This window comes from Alosa pseudoharengus, unplaced genomic scaffold, assembly GCF_046254945.1.
Source record: "Alosa pseudoharengus isolate Yale_2024_CS ecotype anadromous, Long Island Sound unplaced genomic scaffold, YU_APseudo_1.1 YU_APseudo_1.1_scf_15, whole genome shotgun sequence".
In the NCBI taxonomy this organism is placed as follows: Eukaryota; Metazoa; Chordata; class Actinopteri; order Clupeiformes; family Clupeidae; genus Alosa; species Alosa pseudoharengus.
In genome coordinates, this window is record NW_027468620.1 from 8,956,757 (window position 1) to 8,979,033 (window position 22,277).

Below are 22,277 nucleotides of genomic sequence, written 5' to 3' on the forward strand. Positions count from 1 at the left end.
CGTGCCTCAGATTCCTCCCTTGATCTGATGAAGCAAGAACAAAAAAAAAACCCAGAGCGTCTCAGAGCTCGGTCTATCTTTGCCCTGGACAAAGTTGAATCAAGAAGACTGATAGCTATCTCAATTGTAAACTTCAAATGTGAGGAGGCGGTGAGGTACAATAAAGGCCCATATGTTTCCTCACAAAGAACAAGGGCCAGAAGAAGGCTTGCAAAGTTGTTGAGTCTCCTGTGTGTGTGTTTGATTAGTCCTGGCTGAGTTAGCCTAGTTTTACTGAGGCATGTGAGAGGAGTCACTGGGAAATGTGCCACAGGACACTAAGCCTGTGGGGCAACTACATGCCGCAGAGTCCGCTTTCATCTTCACACGGAGGAAACTGAGACACACACACACCACGTGTCAGTGTGTAAATGAACCCACCACACACACCCAATAAGTAAGAACATGACAATCTCAGAGCAATAAAACTAGTGAACTCCTTGCCACATCCGGCGAGGCCAGGTTGCCATCTCAAGAGATATGGCAGTGTGGGCTTCCTGATTGAGCCACGGGGATTTGGCCTCCCTGCCAAAAGACAGACACCCCCACACACAGGCCTCAGAGGTGTCACAAGAGCCCTACCACAGAGGAAACCCTAAGGGCAGATAGTGTCACAGCTATCCCTTGCAGAAGGGAGCGAGGAGAGAGAAGCCCAAGAGAATTCAAGTGCTGCATTACAGGAATGAGTGACCAAAAAAAAGTCAAGGTGACCATGAATGCGAGAACAAACCACCAGGAGAGGATGGAGTCTGTAGTCTTATGGAGTGGAACAAAGCTAAAAGAAAAATAACTATTTCAGAAAGGGAGGGAAGAGCTTGGTATTTAGCACAGCGTGGGATGAGGCTTATTTGCTGAGGGATGTTTTTCATTTGAACAGGAATGCGCCTGTGAAGCTTATATGCTGAACAACTGTGCGCCAGGCAACAAGTACAAAACACCGGCGTCAGGTGACTCACAGAACCTGTACAGAAAAGGCTGAGGTCTTCAGTATTTAAAAAACAGATGGTTTCTTTTTTATTTCTTAGCATCTCAGCGATTATAATTTTCTTGTGTTTTCCGTACAAACATAAGTATAAATATTATACATGCTGCAAGGTTGCAGCGTTGATTTTTTTTTCTTTCTTTCTTTCTTTCCCACATGGCATGACCTGTTAATACACGTCCTTCAGTGTGGGCGTGAGGGAGGTGGCGTTTGTCTAGAATGGAAGGTTTGGGCAGGAAGGGGTCAGCGCACCGGCTGAGGGATCCCGGCACCGACGGAGCCCAGCAGTAGAGCCCTCAGACTGAGCACGGCCCGAACAGACACACCCAGCTGACCACACTTCACCAGCAGCTCCGGGAACGATGCGCTCTCTGCAAAGACACACACACACACAAAGACAAGAGCACAGCTCACAGAGTTGAAACGATCACAAGTCGAACATTATCAATAACAACAATGTTCACTCTTGAACACACCAGTGGCCTACTGGTTAGTGCTTCAGACTTGTAACCGGAGGGTTGCTGGTTCGCACCCCGACCAGTAGGAACGGCTGAAGTGCCCTTGAGCAAGGCACTAACACTTCACTGTTCCCCGAGCGCCCCTGTAGCAGGCAGCTCACAGCGTCGGGATTAGTGTGTGCTTCACCTCACTGTGTTCACTGTGTGCTGAGTATGTTTCACTAATTCACAGATTGGGATTAATGCAGAGACCAAATTTCCCTACAAAAGAGTATATATAGTTGACTGATATTTAGCAGACGCTTTTATACAAAGCGACACGTACTCGCAGCGGCGGAAATCAAACCGGGGTAGATCGATTCTCAGTCGGTGGCGCTGCTCCGATGCAATAATATGCTTGGCTGTTACTGAACTCAAATATCAAAAACCTTTAACCATGATGGTGGACTGTAACTTTAACATTGGTTGTCAACGCTATGCAGTTAAAAACTGTGTGTTTACCTTCGAGGTGGGCGGAGGCCATTTTCTTGAGGCTGGGGAGGGAGTGGTAGATCAGGAAGCAGGCCAGCATGTTGGTGTCTGTGTGTTCGTCAAGAGGCTGGCCACTCATGTATGCCCGAAGCACGTGGCTGTTACCTGCCCAGGGAAAGCCACCATCACATTAGCTCAGCATCACTTAACAGTAACAAGCCATTAAAAGGGGCTGTGTGTATGTATTTGTATTTTTGGTTTAAAACGTACATAATACATTAGAAATGGCTAGAGAATGTGACTATATAACAGTTTTGATGTAAACGTTAAAAACGGCTCTGTGTTGCTGACATAACCACTAAAGCTAGCATTCAAAACAGCTATCGTCTGACCACAATCTATTGCAATACCATTTTGTACATCAAGAGGCACTGTATTCAGTGTACAGTATGTGTGACGGAGTGCCGTCACTACAGTTGAGTATGCACTCTGACTGCCATACGGCAAAGAGCCAGGCCCCTTGGTATTACTGTAGATTCAAAGTTGAATCTAATAAAGTTGAATCTAATTGCAGGGGGCCTGGCTCTTTGCCGTTGCGGTCAAGCTGCACGTTTAGTGCTCAGCAGACCCGGGTTCAAGACCGCGTGGGGTCCCTGCACTCTCCCTTCGCTACAGTATGCAGGTCAATGAAATGGAATAGTGCCGCCGCAGACGTAAACTTGGGTTTCAGACAACTCTACTCCTAGACATAACCCTTTAAGTGGGGGACCACATTAGCCAGCGGCAAGTGGCAGGTTTCCTATTGTTTTCTATGGTTCGGCAGCGGAACGGTGGCAACGCTGGCATAACGCTAGTGTTGAATAAGCTGAGCGTTGAACTTGGTTCAACTTTCAAAGCACAACGTGAGCGTATTCAATTGACAAACCGTTTGTGTTGCTTAGGAACGAGATAAAACTTATTATGGTCTGAGTGTTGCGTTACGTTTGCCGCTGCCGCTTGCCGCTGGCTGATGTGATCCTCTCCCAAAGCTATGTGCAATTAGTGATATTCATTCATTTGCTGAAATACTCTATGGTAAAATCCTCTTACTGTACCACAGCTATACATACAGTGCTGTTACACCAGTGTGAAGGGATAGCTGTATGTAAAATGAACGTTCTACAGAACATCTGGGTTCATCAAATTCCACATGTCATTTTATAACCTTAAAATTGTTGCGGAATAGAACCTTTTGTTAGAATGTTCAAAAAAAAATCCACATGCCCATCCCAGACGGACAGAGGAGGAAAAGATGTCTAACAAACCAGGACAAGAACACTGCCTTCTTCCAGTGCTCTCCATCAACAACCCACACTCTCCTTACAAGAACCCCTTCCTGATCTGCCAGAGTGCGACCCATAAACTTCTCCGCACACTCTCTCATATCTCAGCACCACGACTGAGCAGATTTGCATGTTTGCCTGTAAAGCATGGCGTCACACATCGGAATTCCGTGGTGCCACACAGTAAATTACACTCTCGCAAAAGGCATTCAAGTCACTGATGGTGCCAACTGCCAACTACCATGACTCGTGTCTGTGCAGCACAATGGCCTGCCTGTGGAGGAGACAGAGGAGTAGTCTGAACTTGGCAACCCTGGAGCGGAGCCAGCTATGTAGGCTATTTGTATACTACATTTACATTAAATTACATTTAGTCATTTAGCTGACGCCTTTATCCAAAGCGACTCAAAAAATGAGGAACAACATTCAAGCTACAATGCGGAGGAGACCTTAGGTAGCAGTTAACACAACTCATTGTATAGTGTCCTGTCATTATATATTTTCTGTATACAGTAAGAGATACTACCAGCTGGAGCCAAATTCCTTGTGTGTACAAACATACTTGGCCCATAAAAACACATTCCTTTCCCTGAGTCAACAATTTATGGCAATTCCTAAGGCGCTAAGGGAAGATATGAGGTCTTTCTGGTTTAGACTACACTATTCTTGGTGTCACAAATAAGCGTGACCTGCACACTGCACAGACAATGCCCAACAAGCCCCAACATTCTACAGGTGGCTGTAGTAGTTGGTTAAAGTCTTTAGACTGACTATAGGACATGTCAAACTCGACAACCCCATCCAACAAACACAGACTGACGGTGCCCACTGCCCCAGTGGTTGGTGTTTGTTGGAGTTAGTTGGCGTCTGTCTGGGCAGTGTGCAAACATCTTTAAGTCGAGCAGAATGTTTCTCAGTGGGAGTGTCCCTCACCAGCCAACCAGCGATCGAGGTCGGAGTCCGCAGCGCTCTTCATGACGGGCAGGAACTCGGAGCTTAGCAGCAGGCCGCGGCCCCGCCCTCGGCCCTTCCTGTGGGACAGCGACGGTGCAGTCAGGCGATGCTGCATCACGCGGCTCTCGCAGAGTTCCAGAACCAGCTTCATCTGGCCCAGAGAGAACGTCTCGCTCACCTCCTTCCGCTCCATCGCACACACCGCCTGCATACACACACACACACACACACACACACACACGTGTACGGTCATAAAAACATACATTCCAACATACCAGTGTCATGGCTGGAAACATGTGCTCGGTCATGGGGAAAACATGCAATAACACCAGAACATATATGCACCAATATGCAGAAGCTCACATGCACAGGTAAACTGGTATCAGATAGAACTTGGATTAACGATGACATTTACGCGGAAAATGTTCCTAATATTTGACTATTTTACAACAGTAAGGTAACATGTCAAATTATGGTTCATTACCATACCTGACACCTAAATGTGGATAACACCACTACACCGATTCTCACTTCACAAATCAAACCACTAGACAGCTGTCACTCAGCAGGCAGTGTTTGAGACGAGAAATGGATAGATACTTCATTAATCCCAAAGGAAAAGCGGGAGAACTGATTTGGGACAACTTTGAAGATGTGCACCCTCACCTGATCAATGGCCATGTATGTGGACAGCATCTCGGGGTTCTCCTGAGTCACACACTCGTAGAGGATGGCGGAGAATAAGGCCTGCTTCTGTGGACATGAGAGGGGGAAAGACACAAGCAATGAGCAAACATACCTAATAGGAACTACTGAGGGACATCTGGCTGAATACTGAGGGAAATCTGGCTATGCAGTCTTGGAAATTATTAGTTCTTGTTTGTGTGTGTGTGTGTGTGTGTGTCAGTGTGTGTGTCGGTGTGTGTGTGTGTGGGTGGAAAGAAGGACCTAATGGAAAAACAGCCCTCATGGTGTCTTACCTCCCCCAGTTCGCATTACACAGCGCATATTTGAACAACCATAAACAGTCCATCCCACCCCAATGTGACCTAGTTCCATATAAAAGACTGGGGTATCACTATCTGCCCTGCAAGGCAGTGACTCCTCCTGAAGCTTATCTAGAAGAGCAAGGCACCAAAACCACCAATGTCATGGGTAAGGTCTCCAGGGAACACACACACACACACACACACACACACACACACACACACACACACACACACACACACACACACACACACACACACACACACACACACACACACACACACACACACACACACACACACACACACACACACACACACACACACACACACACACACACACACACACACACACACACACACACACACACACACACAGGAAAATGTTTGTGTTATACTGTAAAGGTGAGATGTTTTTTTGAGAAATGTTAGTGGGCAATCACATGACTGGTTCTTAACCCTTAGAACCCTAAGCTGTTTTTAGGGCATTTTCACTACCTTTATTCATAAGGATTTATTCTGGTCATTGTAAGTGCCACACACATATATTATATATTGTTTTTTTCAGGAGAGTTTAGGCTATTCAGATCTGCCATCATTTCATGTATTAATACTAGCATTGATTTTATTTTGATTTTTAAAGAATTAAAATATAAAAAGTGTATTATAAAAATTCTTATATTTCGACATGTATCTCAACACAGCAAGCTCACAGCTCTACATGCATTTCATGTGTGTGTAGGGCAGACTGTCCTGAATCGGGCAATATAATTGCCATGTTGGAGGGATACTCTGGGGCTGAGCAATTTACAGAAATATTTGCTGTGTGATTTACGGAAATAAATGCCATTTTTTATTTAGTGATGAAAAATGACCTTTCTGCGCTCCATATCTGTGACACGAACTGATCTGACCTGACTTGACCCGAGGTTGCGTGTTAGCCTGCGTGCCTGTGTGTATGCAGTCATAATAATTCTCAACTCTTTACTGCATTGCCATGAACAAAGTAAAGGCAAAAAAGGTGTTTATTTGTTGAACAAATTGGGATGCAATGTGAGCCTTGAATTGGATGCCATGCAGGAATTTGCTAGGATCTCAAAACCGGAATATGAACATGCTTTGCCATAGAGAAACACATGATAGCATTGGATTATAAACATGCTTTGCCACAAGAACAGACAAAAACGTGGGGTAAGTCCAGCTATATGAAGTTATTATTTTGCTGTCACTTCGTCTGTTTTATAACCCAGAAGGATGTACTTGGTATCAAATGATAGCTCTGAGTCTCCTCTTTCATCTGACATGCGTGGCATATCTATGCGATCACGGGTCCGCGAGTAATTCAAACGAGAGTAATGAGTGTGCAGCGTTGGTTTGTGTACATGACGTTATTATTTTGCAGTCACTTCGTCTGATTTTATAAGCCAGAAGGATCGATAAACATGGTACCAATGGATAGCCCTGTGCCCCCTCTTTCATCTGATATGCTTGCCATATCGATGCGATCACGGGTTCGCGAGTAATTCAAACTAGAGTAATGTGTGTGCAGGTGAATGCAGAGAAGTATAGACTGTAAATATGATGCAATTTGATTTAATTTCATGATTTTTTTAAATTTTCATACTTGATCGTACAGACAAGTGTGTAGTCTCGTTGGAAAGCCCCACTTCTGCTCTGTCGTGCAATAAAGGTTTCATCTCGCTGCGATTAACCGTTCTGGAGCAATGTAACAGAGAAGAAAGGGTGTGTTTTTTGACGCACTTGGCATCAATCGGGTTCTAAGGGTTAATGTTGACTGGATGATGGCAACTGATGATTAAAGATCTCCAAATAAAAATCTGTTGTCCCATATCAATGAGAAAGTGTCTGAATAAAATCATTTATCTCAACACTCAAAAATGTGCCCTGGGTATCATCGTCTTGGGTGGCTTTGGATAAAAGCATCTATTGAGTGAATGAATGTGAATACAAAAGAATGCACTTCCAGCAGCAAAGCAACACTGCGGCTGAGAGACTCCTACTCACATGTTTGGCAGCACTGCCAGAGGAGGCTTGGCAGAAGTACTCGGCAAAGGAGAGCAAGGCCGCGTCGGAGGTGAAGGCCGAGATGGCCTGAGGCTGTGTAGGAAGACAGAGGAAGCGTCAGGTGTCAGGGCCGCGCTGCGCAACTTTTTCCGACTCATTCCAACCACCCCCTACATCCCCCTACACTGTTCTGCTGTGGCCATTTGGTTTCACTCCATGGAGACATGTTTTCCCCTCTCTCTCTCTCTCTCATTTTGAATGCCAAACAGTGGTTTGATGTTGATTAAAAAGCTAATGTAAATCATGGATCTGAGAACAACTCAATCAGGGGCCATTGCAAACAGCCCTGTATACACTGGGCTGATTTGTTTGTAAAAAAAAAGGAAAAGTGGTACAACTACAAGGGGGAAGATTTTTGTTTACCAGCTTCTTCCTCTCCCACATCCCCTCTCAATTAAAAGCTGCAATAAGCAGTACTGGTTGAAAGCAATCTTAAAAAAGGCATCGCAAAAACCCCACATCATTATTATCCTAATTATCATGAAGATAATAATTATGATGATGGTGATGAATATGATTATTATTATGTTTATTATTATGATTGTAACTTTGTGTTGTTGTGTGTATTGGTGCTGAAGGGCCACACAAACACACACCTTAAAGGAGCTTACATCGGGGTTGGGTGCCAGAAGACTGTTCAGACCCAGCGGGTCGTCTTTATAGGGCAGCTGGCCCGCCCGTAGCTTCACATACAGAACCCCGTCCCTGGAGAGAATGGACCTGCACAAGGCAGAGATGCTGTGAGTCTAAGCCGGTCATATGACAATGCAAAAGAAATATGACAGTCAAAGAAAAACCAGACAGGATGAAACATCAAAGATACAAACAGGTAGGCGAGACAAATAAGTCATAAGAGAACCATCACAAGCATAAAAAACACCACAGACACACACACACACACACGACAATCAAACAAAAACATCTCAAACATGAAAATGACACACACAGACGCACACACACACACACACACACACATAGATATGCAAGACAACCAGGTCAAACAAAACCATGACAAACATGAAAACAACACACACAGACACAATGGAACAATAAAATGGAATGGAGGAACAAGTGGAACAAAATATTGTGATGAATTCATGAATATAAACAACACAGATAACAACCCAGTCCAGATTAATCAGACCTCCCAACAACAAAATGACTGACAGGAACAACCATTCTAGTATATAAACATGTAATTAGCGCAGTGTTCCTCAAAGTGTGGTCCGGGGACCACTGGTGTTCCGCAAACTATCCTAACTATCCACTAAGTGGTCTGCGAGCAGACGTGGCAAAATATAATATAGATGAGTTGTTTGCAATATTGAACCAACTTGTATGTAAATCCAAACAGTTCTTCAACTTTTTTTTTATTGGTTAAGTGGTCCTTGGTCTGAAAAAGTTGTGAGAAACACTGAATTAGCGTGAGCCAAACAAACCAAACCTAGTAACAAGTAACAGACAGGGATATCAAACAGTCAGAGAAAATTGTCGTAAAATGACACACACACACACACACACACACACACACACACACACACACACACACACACACACACACACACACACACACACACACACACACACACAGACGCCTCAACTGCACCCTTTCACACACTGACGTTACGCAGCTGCGCCTGAGGGGAACCTTGTTGTGGTTTCTGATATCTGATCAGGGGGGGTCTGCTCTGCTTGCAGCCTTAAAACGAACAGACATCACAGATGACACACGTTATTGATCAAGCCTTACTGGAGATGCTGAATGCCTTTGCTCATGTCGATGGTAAGTTCCCAGTAGCGAGGGCCCTTGACTCTGACCTGCACACAAAGCACATCAAACCATTCAGACAAACATACACACATTAGGGCTGAAACGATTCATCGAGTTACTCGAATAACTCGATTACAAAAATTACTCGAGGCAAAAACCCTGCCTCGAAGCCTCGTTAAATTCCTATGACGCGCACTATACGCGCAGGGATCTGATTGTTCCACACGGACCGTTGTTCAGGAAGCACACCACTAGCGCGTGAATCGTGATACATTCTGAATTTAGCTGGCGCAATGGCGGAGTCAAGATGTCCATAAATGGCAGAGAATGTCTAAAGTTTTTAAGTAAAGTTTTGGGATCATTACATAATCAAAAAGGAAAAGAACAAGCATCTGAGCCGAAAACATCCACTCCATGCTGTTTCACCAAGCATCAATAAAGTAGGCTATCTATCAATCTATCTAGCCCGGTGGTCCCCAAACTACGGCCCGCGGGGCGGATACGGCCCGCCACCTCATTTTGGGTGGCCCCCCAAAACATGTCCGTGGTATATAGCATCTGGCCCGCATGGCAGTACGACATCGTCAAACTATAACCTCCATAATTTCCCCCATTCATTCTCTATGGCGAGTCTTAACAGTACACATGTAATACTCTTTTTGTCCACTGGTGGTTGTTTTGGCGCTGTTTCGCGTTTGCCATCGAAAACGGAATGAAATGTAGGCCTACCTACCTGCAAACAATGTAAGAGGCCTATGCTGACTGCATCAGTGCTCAAAGTATTCTACAAGTTTATCAATTAATTGTTAATAACTAACTAACTTCAAGTCATTCAAGTCATATTTCTGGGACTTTCTGGGATAATTATTTCTATTTTTTATTCACTCATTCAAATGTTCATACAAATTCACAAAGTTCTCATCAGGTGAGTGAAAGTGGTAATTTCAGATGTTTTTGCCAGCACTTTATAAAACTCTCATAGTTTGAGAACTTCAAATTATTTGTAGGATATTGCTTGTTCACAACTTGAGCTGTGTATGCAAAGACACAGAGTTCAGAGTTCACACATTTTGAATAAAATACACTTTTGGGACTCCCTGCTAATACTTTTGGGAATGCTATTTTTTTTATTAGTATTATTTCATTTGAGCTACATTTTACACTGATATGGCATGATTGCAATATAAACACAGCTAACAATGGTATTAAATTGCAGCCTATGATTAAATGGAATGGAATATTCAACTAAGGTAGACTGCTGTTGTTCACAGCACTAAGCTATTTATGGTTACTAATATACTCCGAGTCTCTGGCCCTCTCTTAGAGCCAGGCATAGTGAGCTGGCCCTCGGAAGAAAAAGTTTGGGGACCACTGATCTAGCCTATCTATCATCTATCTACGTAGCCGCCTACATTGATGTTGGCTGATTTTAATCACATACTGTATTTGTAGCGATGTCGTGATATAATGTTTAGCTTTGATGTTTTTAAGTAGTAAACTTATTCACGTTCAATTGCAAGACAGTATGCCTAAAAAAGAACCCCTTCTTATACACACATGCATGCACCCTCATCTTCCCTCACGCACCGCACGCGTGCACTGCACACACACACACACACACACACAGGTTGCTAGGTTACCATAGCAAATAGGCTCACCCCAGAAATTATTTTTTAGTAGCCTAATGGTAAAATTATTTGTTAGTAGCCTAATGGTAAGTTCTGCAGGTGTAGAAATCTACATAAAACAAGAGATTTACTTTGATGTCAGGTCTAGATTACAGCATGAAACTTGTTGTGCATATTAATACATTAAATAGCTTTCCCTCTTCTCCCTCCCAGCACTTCACAACATAGTATGGACAGCTTTGTTCGCCCAGCTAAGTCATGCACAAGAGGCTGCAATTTTACAGAGAGCATTTTGAACATTGTTTAATTGTTGGCACTGGCACTTATAAACACTAAATGGGTAAATTGCAATAAATGGGCTTAGTTTTGGAGCCAAATGTTGGAGTTAGAATAAATACCTTTGTGCCAATTGCTTGATCATTTTACAGCCATGTCATTTTCGTTATGCATTATTTGTTTTGGTTGTTTAAAAATGCAAAAAGAAATGTATCCGATTAATCGATTAATCGATCGATAAAGTGCTAGATTAATCGATTACAAAAATAATCGATAGCTGCAGCCCTAACACACATATGTAAATAGTGTTTTTAAAGATGTAAACAAATGTTCATGTTTTATGCTGTTTTGGTTGTAATGAACATGAACTTGTACATTTTTGTACATTTTCCTCAATTTACTTGAAGCCTTAATTTGTTTAATGTGTCTTTTGTGTATTTATCATTGCCAGTTAAGAGTTGTTGTAAGCCTCCCCTCCCCCCATTTCATTTTCATGCATTTACATACTTGTTACTTATTGCCTGACTACACTGACTATATGGTGGTAGAGTAGAGCTCTCTGGTGTGCTCCCTTAAAAAGAACCTACCTCTTTAAGAAGGTGTAGCTCTGGCAACAAGGTTGGCGCCATCAACTCAACAGTCACCTCATCGTACCATTTAGTGTCCTGAAAGAGATGAGCAAAGACATTTTGCAAATGCTGTAAAGACAGTTACATGTGCAGACCGACGCAACAGCGAGCTTTATGTCACACTGTGACAAGTGTGTGTGTGTGTGTGCGTGCGTACACAGGGGAGGTCGAGCGTCGTTAATAACTATGAACAGTGTTTCTCCCTCCCTCTGTTTGCATCATTCGGTTAATTGAAAAAAGCAGCGTCTGCCAACGCTGGCAGGGTATTGGACAGGACTCCATTGGCGACGACCTTCAGCTGCCCTTCAAGGGGCCGACCGGCCCTCTGGCCGCACTGAAGCACTTCAGCAGACAGTGACGCTCGGCATCCCCCCGGGTCACGCTGGGAGGACCAGCAGTAGGACCATGCCTGCCAGCCTCATGTGGGCATAACATGGCAGATTTGTTCCTGTGTTTTCACCTGCGTCATTATGCATTGAACACACTGCAGGTGGTTTGGCCCACTGCGCCAAGTGGAAAACAAAAGAGATTATATCTGCCAATCATAACACACACAATATTATCTTGTCTGTGTATATAGACAAAACGTAAATCTTTAGCCTATAGGGCTTATTCGCAAACACTGCCGCGGCCATATTGTTGATATGACATTCCGTGACAATCGCCTGTAGCGCGTAGATTTGAGCTGAGCAGAGCACAGTAGCCTAACGGCTTCATCTCGTCAATATAAGTAAATAAACGTATGGACCCATATCTAATAGCATTAAGTAAAGATCCGTCATTATGGTCAACTGTAAATTACCCCGATATTTATTTATAGCCTAACTGTCTTGTTCATACATCGGCACACGTCGCAGCTGAAGGGGACAAGCGTTCAAGTCGCCTGAGTCAAGGTCGGCGAACTTATATTTGTTCCACTAACGACATCGTCTAACATTGCCATGATCGCAGAGAATAAAGTTGCATCTCATTGGACTGCAATTGTATCTTGCGTTTGCCTGTTGCTCACAACCTGCAGCCAAGGACTTTGCTAAAGTAGTTTAAAGTGGGTTAGTCAGTGATCGTTTTTGTCTGATAACTTCTACAGGAGATGCAACTACATGTCTGGAGGCAGAAAGGGCTAACATATTTCTCTGTAACATTTCCAAAATCCAAGTGAACAAAACACTATACAAATCAGAAGTATCTACTGATATCTTTCTCCGCTGAGTTTGTTCCTACTATTTGCCACTTGCCCTGCCACTAAGACAAGCTGAAAAGGGCGCATCATGAATAAATATATTAGCCTATAGGCTACTGTAAACGTTGGCTAACATTGCCTACCTAGCAATGCTATCTATGCAAATGCAATTATGTCCAAAGGTAATCTACGGTAGGCGACTACATCAGGCTATACTGCTGATGTCTCCGCATTGCATAGGGGCAGCTGTCTGCGCTGTCTAAAACGTATTTAACTTAAGCCCACAGAGGACAATAATATAGTATTAATAATACAAATATAATAATGGCGAATGGCGATGTGAGGAGTTGGCTGTAAGTTTAGCCTAGGCTATTTATCCTATGTATCCACAAGTCTCTCCTGCGCTGACTACTTCTCAGTCTCATTCTCTTCTCGTTTTCTGACCATGTCAACATTGAGCAACGAAAATAAGGGAGATTTTCCGGGTTACTCACCCAAAATACAGGGAAATTTCAACATTCGTCTTTCTGTTGCTATCCCTCTGCTGAGAGCAAGAATTCGTAGGCCTACTACAAAACTGCTGCACTAATTAAACGAGGTGTGAAGCTAAGCTACTAGTTCTAATGAGATTGGCGTCAAATCGTGCTCTCTCCCACACTGTTCTGATCACTCAAGCAAAACGATGCTTTAAAAACATATTTTCGCTGGAAAGGCAGGGGGTACAGGACAACAGTAAAGAGACGGCCAAGTCCGATGGGGCTAATGTTATGAAAGTAATAAAATATGGGATATTTTACGGGAAAATATTAAAACAGGAAGACAGCTGGAAAAAAGTTGACAGGTAGGCAGTGGGTGACTCTAGGGCTATTTGCTGTTGTTAGAACGGCCTGCCCTGTAGCCTAGGCCTATTGCACAACATAGGCCTACCATCACGTTACATTTTGTACAAATAAATAAATAGCCTACAGCGATCATACCGGCGCTGTCGCGCTTGTCAATTGACAGCTGCATTAAATAGACCCACCTATGCATTTTCTATATCAACAAAATGGCCGCTGCGAACGTTATTACCTGGTTATTACGTAGATCGAATAAGCCTATAGCACATAGCAAGCTGGACCCTAATGTCACTGATAAGTAGGCAGAGTACAAAGCCAGCAAAAAGTGTCATGCTTTCCTCTAGTTATTCTATCAGTTCCAACTATGGAAACAAACACATACGCACACGCACACACACACGCACACACAGACAATGTAGAACATTCATGTAAATTCATTACAAACTGAAAAACATCTGCATTCCCCAACTAATAAATGTATGTCAGTTGGCCTTGCAGCAACCATTCTGGGTATGCGGGCATGCGGGAGGATAGTGGCTCTACCTTGTAGGTGACGTCCAATAAGACGTGGCAGGGCTTAAGAGTGTCCACGTCCATTGGCACAAGGAGACGCGGCTCCGCAGCCAGGACCCCGAGGTGCCGTAGGGCCTGGAGGTGGTATCTATCAGAAACACACACACACACAAGTCACAAGACAATAAAGTTCTACATGTCCATCAATGCAAAAACACACACACACACACACACACATAGACACAGGGCTTGAGTGGGATAATTGGGACTACAGGTTTTCCAGAATATCAACCCAGTTCATGACTCCATGAAGGAAATGTTCTTAAACATTTCAGGGAAAAGCTGGTAGTATGAATTATGAATTACCTTGAATTTCCCCTTGGGGATCAATAAAGTATATCCATCTATCCATCTATCTATGAAAGAGCGTTCATTTCTGGGCATAGATCCACATACAGGTTAAAGTGTAATAATTATGTAGTAAACTGTAGTACTTTTATTACTAAAGCAACATTTCTGGCCCTCACACAAAGAGAGATCTCCCGTTAAGTGTGTATCTGAAGTGGCGTGGGGTCGGGTAATGTTGGGCTGCTTACCGGTTGTCGGTGCTGTGAACGGGGAAGTGGGGGTAGAGTGCACAGAGCAGCGCAGCGATGGCCGAGTTGGACGTGCTCAGGGTGTACCTGTGAACGCAACAGCAGGGCAAAGTTAGAAACACACCATATGGGCGCGTGCACGCACACGCACACACACACAGAAAGTGAAATAAAATGACAGGATGAAAGAGGCAACAGAAAGTGACACCTCCAGTAGAGACTGGGAAATAGCGACACCTGTAAGAAGCAGAAACGAGATCAAAACGTGAACCAGATACTCCGTTATGAGTAGTTTGGAGTGTAGACAGTCAAGGGGTTTGAAAACAAACATGCATAACGAACCAGAGCACACACAATAGATGCATCATAGGGCCTACGTGAACAAAAAAAAAAGCAAAAATGTTAGTGCATTTGGCACAATAGCTGTATTTCTGAGGGGAAATTACCGGCCTATTGTTTAATGACGACATCAGCGCTGGTCTTAAATCGGTCACTTAAATATAATGGAGTTGAAGTGGCTACTCCAGAGGGTTCAACCTGTGGTGCTGGTTTTGAAGAGCAGCACTTGTCGGGGAGGTTGTCAGGGGTCAAAGTCTCCTCTCAGCGAGCCTTTTGGATATGCCAGCTCAAGAGCTCCCATCTCTGCCTACCAGCTACCACTCAAAACCAGTCACTGTGACGACAGTCACGAGGAACACACTGCCAGAGGTGTGACAATAACATCGCAGCGAGGGGGGGGGGGGTGTTTTGAATACAGAAATGCTCATAAACCACCAAGACGCCAAGTTTGGGGGTTGGTCACGCTCCAGATACAGAAATATGACACCGATTTCCAGGAAGACGGGCACATGTGAAATGGAAAAAGAGGGGGAGTAAAATGAGAGGAGGGAGAGAAAAAAGGGAACGAGACAGCAGACGAGAGACGAGTGCAGCCACGCTTCTAAGCTCAGACAGACACGAGGGCACGGGCAGCATACAACCTGCATAAGGCAGCAAGGCAGTCATAGAGCCGCTCTTGAGTGACATGCTTATATGTATGTGCAGCTGTGGACATGAGAGAAGAAATTACGCGGCGGCTTGTCAGAGGGGTTGAGCTCAGGACAGCTGAAGCCCAGAGCGCCTCAGTTTGCCAAGAGAAGAGCCAGCCTTGTGGGCTCTGCCTGGTAAAATACAACCCTCTGGCACAATCGTGAGAGGTGTGTGTGTGTGTGTGTCTGTGTGTGCCTGGTATCTGTGGTTTCTCAATACTCAGTATTGAGTGTCCTAATGCAGCAGTATGGGAGAGGTATGTGGAAATTTGTGTTAGGGGAGATGCTGCACATACACATGCATTTTGCAAGATTCAGTTCAGTCACATGACCTGAGCTGACGGTTGAAGAAGCATGTCAAATATGTGTGAGAGGGCACAAACCAAATAACATAGTGGAGGCATAAAAGTGGAGGCAATAAACAGTTACACAACCCTCTGGGAGTGTGAATGATCAGAATGTATACTCATCTGTCAGATATAAGTGTGCGTGCGTGCACGTGTGCACATACTGTATGAGTGAATGTATATGTGATGATGTGTGTTACAGCACATGCATCATAACTAAAATACCTAGATTCAGCAACACCACTGGAACCGTGTAAAGTGTTATGTGTGTATTTATGCATCAGTATGTCTCCATGTGCATATGTGTGTAAGCATGCATGTGTGTATATACTTGTGTATGCATATGTGTGTACATGTGTATGTGTGTAAGCATGTATGTGGGTTTAGATTTGTGAATGCGTGTATATATTTGTGTACATGCTTGTGCATACATATCCATGGATAGCCACATCCCTGCAGCATCCTGTGCATGCATGTATGCATGGGGCTTATGTGTAAGCGTGTATGTATTTATGTATATATTTCTTTATGCTTCTGCATACATGTGTGTGGACGGTCACTTGGGGTCAACCACCCATGCGTCCTGTGCATGGGGTCTCCCTAGCGTCATATGTGTATCTACAGTGGGCATCGCTTTCAAATGGCCACTTCAGTCGCGCATTACGAGGCGTGAAGCTGCGTGAAGCTTTAGTACCACTTTCAGCCACTGTGAGTCGCTCTGCCACTGTACATCGCTCTGTCAGTAGCCTGACTGCCGCCCCTTCTGAAAAAGCAGGAGGCTACCAAACATAATTGTTACCGAGAGGAATCCCAGCCTACGAATTCAATAACAAAATAAATCATGCATAATTAAACATTACCTTGATTAAGGCTACTTGGGTATGGCTTAAGGCTTGACTACACGGTGGTAGCGAAAATTGAAATCTGCTATGTTATTGTCAGTGTTGGGGGCAATGCAACTACGCAAATCAAAACAGTGTCTTAATTTGCCCTACTTCTTGACTGCAATGTAGTCAATTGACTGCTTGACATGTCATTTTTATTTTTCTGTACAATAAACAAATACATCTGCTTTATGCCGCAGAATTACATTCATATTTGGCTGACTGCAGACGCGCCACTTCCCTCCCGATATTCCAAGATTAAGATAGTAGCCTATACAAAAAGCATACTATCATAAAATTCGTTAAAACGAATAGCTATTTGCAATTTGACAAAACACTGGTCCTCATTTTGCGAATGCGAGGACGATATGAGCCTGTTGCATTTAGTTAGATGTCCGAGTCACGCATGTTTGAAAACCACTGGCTCGTAATCACAATAATTTAACACACGACAGTTGGATAGCCTACTTCATCATGTCCCCATGCCTACATTTTTGTGAGTAGCATAGAGATCGTTAAAAACAATAAAGTAGCCTATGTCTCTCCGTTTGGGACATCGAAAACTTATAGCCTGTTTTTAATAGGGTAGACTACCGTCGGAGATGCTGACTGGCAAAGGCCTCGGGATAACACGTTATCTCCACTATCATCAGTCATGCCCCTTGATCAAAGTGGGGAATTAAATAAAAGTTTGAGAACCACTGGGTTAACAAGTTACCTGCAGTCCAGAGCAATATTCTGATGATCGGCGATGATATCGGCAAATGTTTGTTTTCCAAAGTAAGAATTTCACTTGACCATGCACCTTCGACAATGAATATCTCATTACACTTGTTACTGTTAAACGTAGGCCTAACTGGTATCATTACAAACATTATTCTGTGTCCTAAAACTGGCATATTTTATGGCATTGTGTCATGTAAATTCGTTGCAAAATCTAGAGAAATGTGTGAGGTGGTCAGCGGGGGACAATTGAGACACACATTGGATTGTGTTATTACTTGAACATTCCACACATATCCACAGCTGTGGTATTCCTATCAGGGGCAGGAGGATTACTGTTAGCGCAGGCCTTATATTAAAATTCTTCAACAGAAGGCCTCGAATGCAGGCTTGCCCTGTGGTTTGCGCAGCCTACAGTAAATAACACAATGTAAAAAAAAAACATACCGCCACAATGTGCGGTATGATGCTTTTTTACGAGCAAGATGTTTTTGGTGCCCTACGCACACTGCATGTTCTTAAATAACAATGATCATCAGTAATATTCGACCATTAATTTGTGTAAATGGGCAAGCGTGACCACCTTGATTGGCTGATGATTGTAACGCGGGCATGATTCCAAACACCTCCCTTACGATAATGAGTGACAGGTGACAGGCCTCAGAATGCGTGCGCTACACAAGGACGGAAGATGATGAATAACTGGGGCCGTAGGCTATTCACAAAGGCTTTTATTGTACGTGTCATTATGTGCAAGCGTATATGTGTTTATATATTTGTGTATATGGTTGTGCATGCTCGTACGTGGGCGGTCACATAAGGCCCACCCCCCATGCGTCCTGTGCATCCTGTGCGTGGGACATCCTCTCTAGAGTCATATGTGTATCTACGTGTTATTATGTGGGTAAGCATGTATGTATGTATGCATACATGTGCGCGGGCGGCCACATAGGGTCCACCCCTTGTGCGTCCTGTATGTATCCTGTATGCGGGTGTGTGGGGCCTCACCTCCCTCCCCCGAGGAAGAGCAGGCCCAGGGCCATGTGGTGGGCCATGTGGAAGCCGTAGTTCATCTCGCCGCCGACGCGCTTGTGCAGGAAGCGGCACAGCTGCAGCACCTTCAGGTCCCCCGAGCCCGCCATCACCATGGACACGGCCAGCAGCACCATGCTCAGGCACGTCTGCACGTTGTAGTGGCCCGTCTGAGGACACACACACACACACGGCTCTCCTCAGGAAAATATGCATGTAACATGGGCCATTTGCAACATCTCACACATTGAACCCAAGTATACATTGGCTGGCTCTATGAATATAGCTCCACACATATGCTGACATACATATGTTGACAACGCACGCACGCACACACACATGCAGAATACAGACAAACACAGTGTACAGTTGTACATATGTAGACAATGTACATATAACAACATTAAACACATGAAGTTATCATCATAATCATAGCTAATGCAGATTTTCCATTTATCTTTCCCCAACTAAGAGAGACTTTTTTTTCTCCCTTAAATAAACCATGTGATTACTGGTAAGGCTGCATCCGACGATAAAGCTTAGTTAAGTTATTTATCTGTCAGTGCAGCTAATAAAGTCAGTCACAGACACTGTGAGTGTGTGTGTGTGTGTGTGTGTGTGTGTGTGTGTGTGTGTGTGTGTGTGTGTGTGTGTGTGTGTGTGTGCGCGTGTGTAGCAAATAATGTCAGACACAGATACTGAGGGGAATGACCCATAGCCGTTCAACACTGTTTCTCCGCTTCACTCTGCCACAGCTGGGCCATGATTTACTCAGCAGTGTGAGCAAGTGCTGATTCCCCATATTACTGCATTCCACAGGACAGAAGCCACTTACAATGGTGGCAGCTGACGCCTTCAGAGACTGCATGAACATCCTGGCATACTTGTACTGAGAGAGAAAGAAGAAAAAAGATAGAAAGAGAAAGAAGGAAAGAGAGAGAGTTAAGAACAATTATAAACCATCAGTTAGGATACAGAATTAAACTGAATTGAACTATGGTAACACTTTCCATAAAGTCAGCACTACCCATACAGCATTAAAAACACAATTCATCACATACAAAGTATTCAAAATGGCAAATAATGATTGGCATAGGTCTACAACCATTATATTACATAATACAGAACACTGTCATAAAGCATAACAATGTTAGTAGAAACCATTGCAGAGGCAATAACATAATAAGGCATATTCAGTGCATGACTTAAGCTAGTTATGTAGATTTAAGTTGGATCATTATGTGGCTTCATGAAGACTTTATAATCTTTCATTAATGTGTTGATGCTTTATGGATACTGACTAAGTCAAGCGTTACACAATTTTTTTTTTTTCTCTAAAAAAGAAAAACCGAGGCCTTACCAGGCAGTCAAAAGCATCAGAGTTGGCAGAGCCGGCAAATCTGAACCCCACAGCCATGCAGGCTCCAGCAATGATGTAGTCGTGGGCTTGACTGCAGGTGGCACAAACACATGGCAAGTCATCTCAAGGCTACATTTAAACTGGCAGACAGCTCACACGCGGTCACAATGAAGCAGCTGTTGAGCTGTTGTTGGACTCAAAAGTTGAGTTCAATTTTGAGCAAAACTGCTGTGCTGGGTGTGGCGGTTTGTACTCACGCCAAGGTCTCCATGTTCAAGTCCTGTGATACTTGCACTTCTTCACCAGTCCCGATGTTTTCCTGAATAATCTGGTGAGAGGATAACGGTCATGAGTTCTTCAAGGATTAGACAGCAGCTCACAATGATCATGGTTCGGTGGGGGCCCAAAAGACCATCAAGCACATTTTTAACTATTGTAACGTTCATATTCTGTAAGTCGCTTTGGACCAGGCCCGGAGTGGGTAATTGGGAGAATCGCTTCACTTTTGGGCCGGTCAAGGGAAAAATATTGGCATTTGTCACGTTAATCTATCTTCTCTTAAAGTTGGCTACACGCGTTCGCATTCTATGCCTAACACCGCAGCCTCTGCATGGGTTGTTCTCCCCTCCCAATAAGAGTTAATTGGTTGGGTCCATATAGCCCGTCTTTCCTAAAAAGTTTTCTCAGATACCAGCCGGGCCGGCCCTACCGTAGTGATAAGCGTCAGGGAGGATGGATGGTAGAAAGATGCCATGAGGGACTGAAAAGGCCAGGTAAAAAAGACGAAAAGTATTGGAGGGAAATGCTGCCAAATGTGCCATGCTTCCAACAGACATAAGTGGCAACTGGTAAAGAGAGATAGCCATGATTATAACGGCGTAATTGGGCTAATAACCTATGGACGTTGTAGCGTTGTCAACCTATTCAAGTAACATATTAAATGAATTAAAATATTAGCATTTTGGTATCATCCAATATGGCTATTCATAGACTTTGCAAATATTATGCAAATATTGATAACAAAACTCAAGCTTGATCTGTGTATAGGCCTAAAAACAAAAGTAGCCTGAGCAGCAGATCAGCCAGTCCCCCGGCCGCTGAAAATGATGAGCCCGAAATTAACTATGACTATAGGGACAAGTAGAAAGGATAATAGAGTTAACCATATGAATTAAAGTTATTTTATGGAAGAAAGAACAGTAGGCTATGACAGCAGTAGGCTACATGATCAACCTTGTTTGCTCAGAAGTGGATGTAGTAAAGGAGCAAATCACCAAACAACAACATTGATAGCTGACCCATGCAGAAAAAAACATGTAAACAATACAGTAGTTCAATATGCCTCTTAGTGGAATTGTGGGATACATTTCAAATGCTTTATTTCTTCCTTCCTGTTTTTGTTAACTTATCAACCTATCCTTGTGGAATAGTGGAATATTAGACTATAATAAAAACTACAGGATAGTAAGAGCTGAAATGTTGCCTTATTTATCCAATTTCCACCACCACTAAAAAAGTGGGCCGGTCTTGGGCCTGAAACTCCCGGGCTGAAAAGTGGCCCCACTCCGGCCCTGCTTTGGACAAAAATGCTAAATACTATAACCATAATGGAGTAAAGCATAAATGAAACTCGGGAGTGACTTATTTACCTGGGGCACATTGCTGCCCACCCACTCAGCGTTGGGCAAGATCTCATCCCACATGATGATGCACCGGGCCAGGGTCTGCAGACCAGCGGGCGCAAAAAAGATCCAACGTCAACCAGTAACAAATTCATCAAATTCATTATGCTGAATCACATAGGACTGGACACAGTAGCAGAAATTGATTTGCAGGAGGTAATGGCCAGTGTGTGTGTGTGTGTGTGTGTGTGTGTGTGTGTGTGTGTGTGTGTGTGTGTTGGGGAAGCCGTGTGCATGTGTGTGAGACTATGGTCTGTGTTTACGTGAGTGTGTGTGTGTGTTTTTGAGTGTGTGTGTGTGTTTCAGTGTTTGTGTGTATGCTTGTGTGTGTGCGTGTGTGTACATGTATGATTTTTTCTTCGGTCCTCCACTCACCCTCAGGAGCAGGAACTCAGGCTTGATGAAGTCCAGCAGGAACATGGTGTCTGGAGCCCTCAGCCAATCAGCAATTGACCTGACGGGAGAGAGTGGGGGGGGGGGTGTTAGAGGTGT

General features: G+C 43.9%; 1 protein-coding gene across 4 annotated transcripts in view; it reads right to left on the minus strand.

Annotated features, from left to right (window-relative positions):
* Positions 1-1,022: 1,022 nt before the first annotated feature.
* Positions 1,023-22,277, minus strand: part of anapc1 (anaphase promoting complex subunit 1) — a 57,193-nt gene continuing 35,938 nt past the window's right edge. For 3 of the 4 annotated variants that reach the window (XM_076285449.1, XM_076285448.1, XM_076285450.1), the window contains exons 33-48: positions 22,161-22,239; positions 21,753-21,827; positions 20,361-20,431; positions 20,104-20,194; positions 19,579-19,632; positions 18,720-18,913; positions 14,730-14,816; positions 14,164-14,281; positions 11,560-11,637; positions 9,048-9,115; positions 7,894-8,017; positions 7,238-7,330; positions 4,893-4,979; positions 4,206-4,431; positions 1,981-2,115; positions 1,023-1,392 (exon numbers count right to left, since the gene is read on the minus strand). In XM_076285449.1, the coding sequence (XP_076141564.1) occupies positions 1,265-1,392; positions 1,981-2,115; positions 4,206-4,431; positions 4,893-4,979; positions 7,238-7,330; positions 7,894-8,017; positions 9,048-9,115; positions 11,560-11,637; positions 14,164-14,281; positions 14,730-14,816; positions 18,720-18,913; positions 19,579-19,632; positions 20,104-20,194; positions 20,361-20,431; positions 21,753-21,827; positions 22,161-22,239 (1,708 nt within the window). In that variant the 3' untranslated portion in view covers positions 1,023-1,264. The remainder of the gene's footprint in view (positions 1,393-1,980; positions 2,116-4,205; positions 4,432-4,892; positions 4,980-7,237; positions 7,331-7,893; positions 8,018-9,047; positions 9,116-11,559; positions 11,638-14,163; positions 14,282-14,729; positions 14,817-18,719; positions 18,914-19,578; positions 19,633-20,103; positions 20,195-20,360; positions 20,432-21,752; positions 21,828-22,160; positions 22,240-22,277) is intronic. The other variant, XM_076285451.1, reaches the window with a different exon arrangement.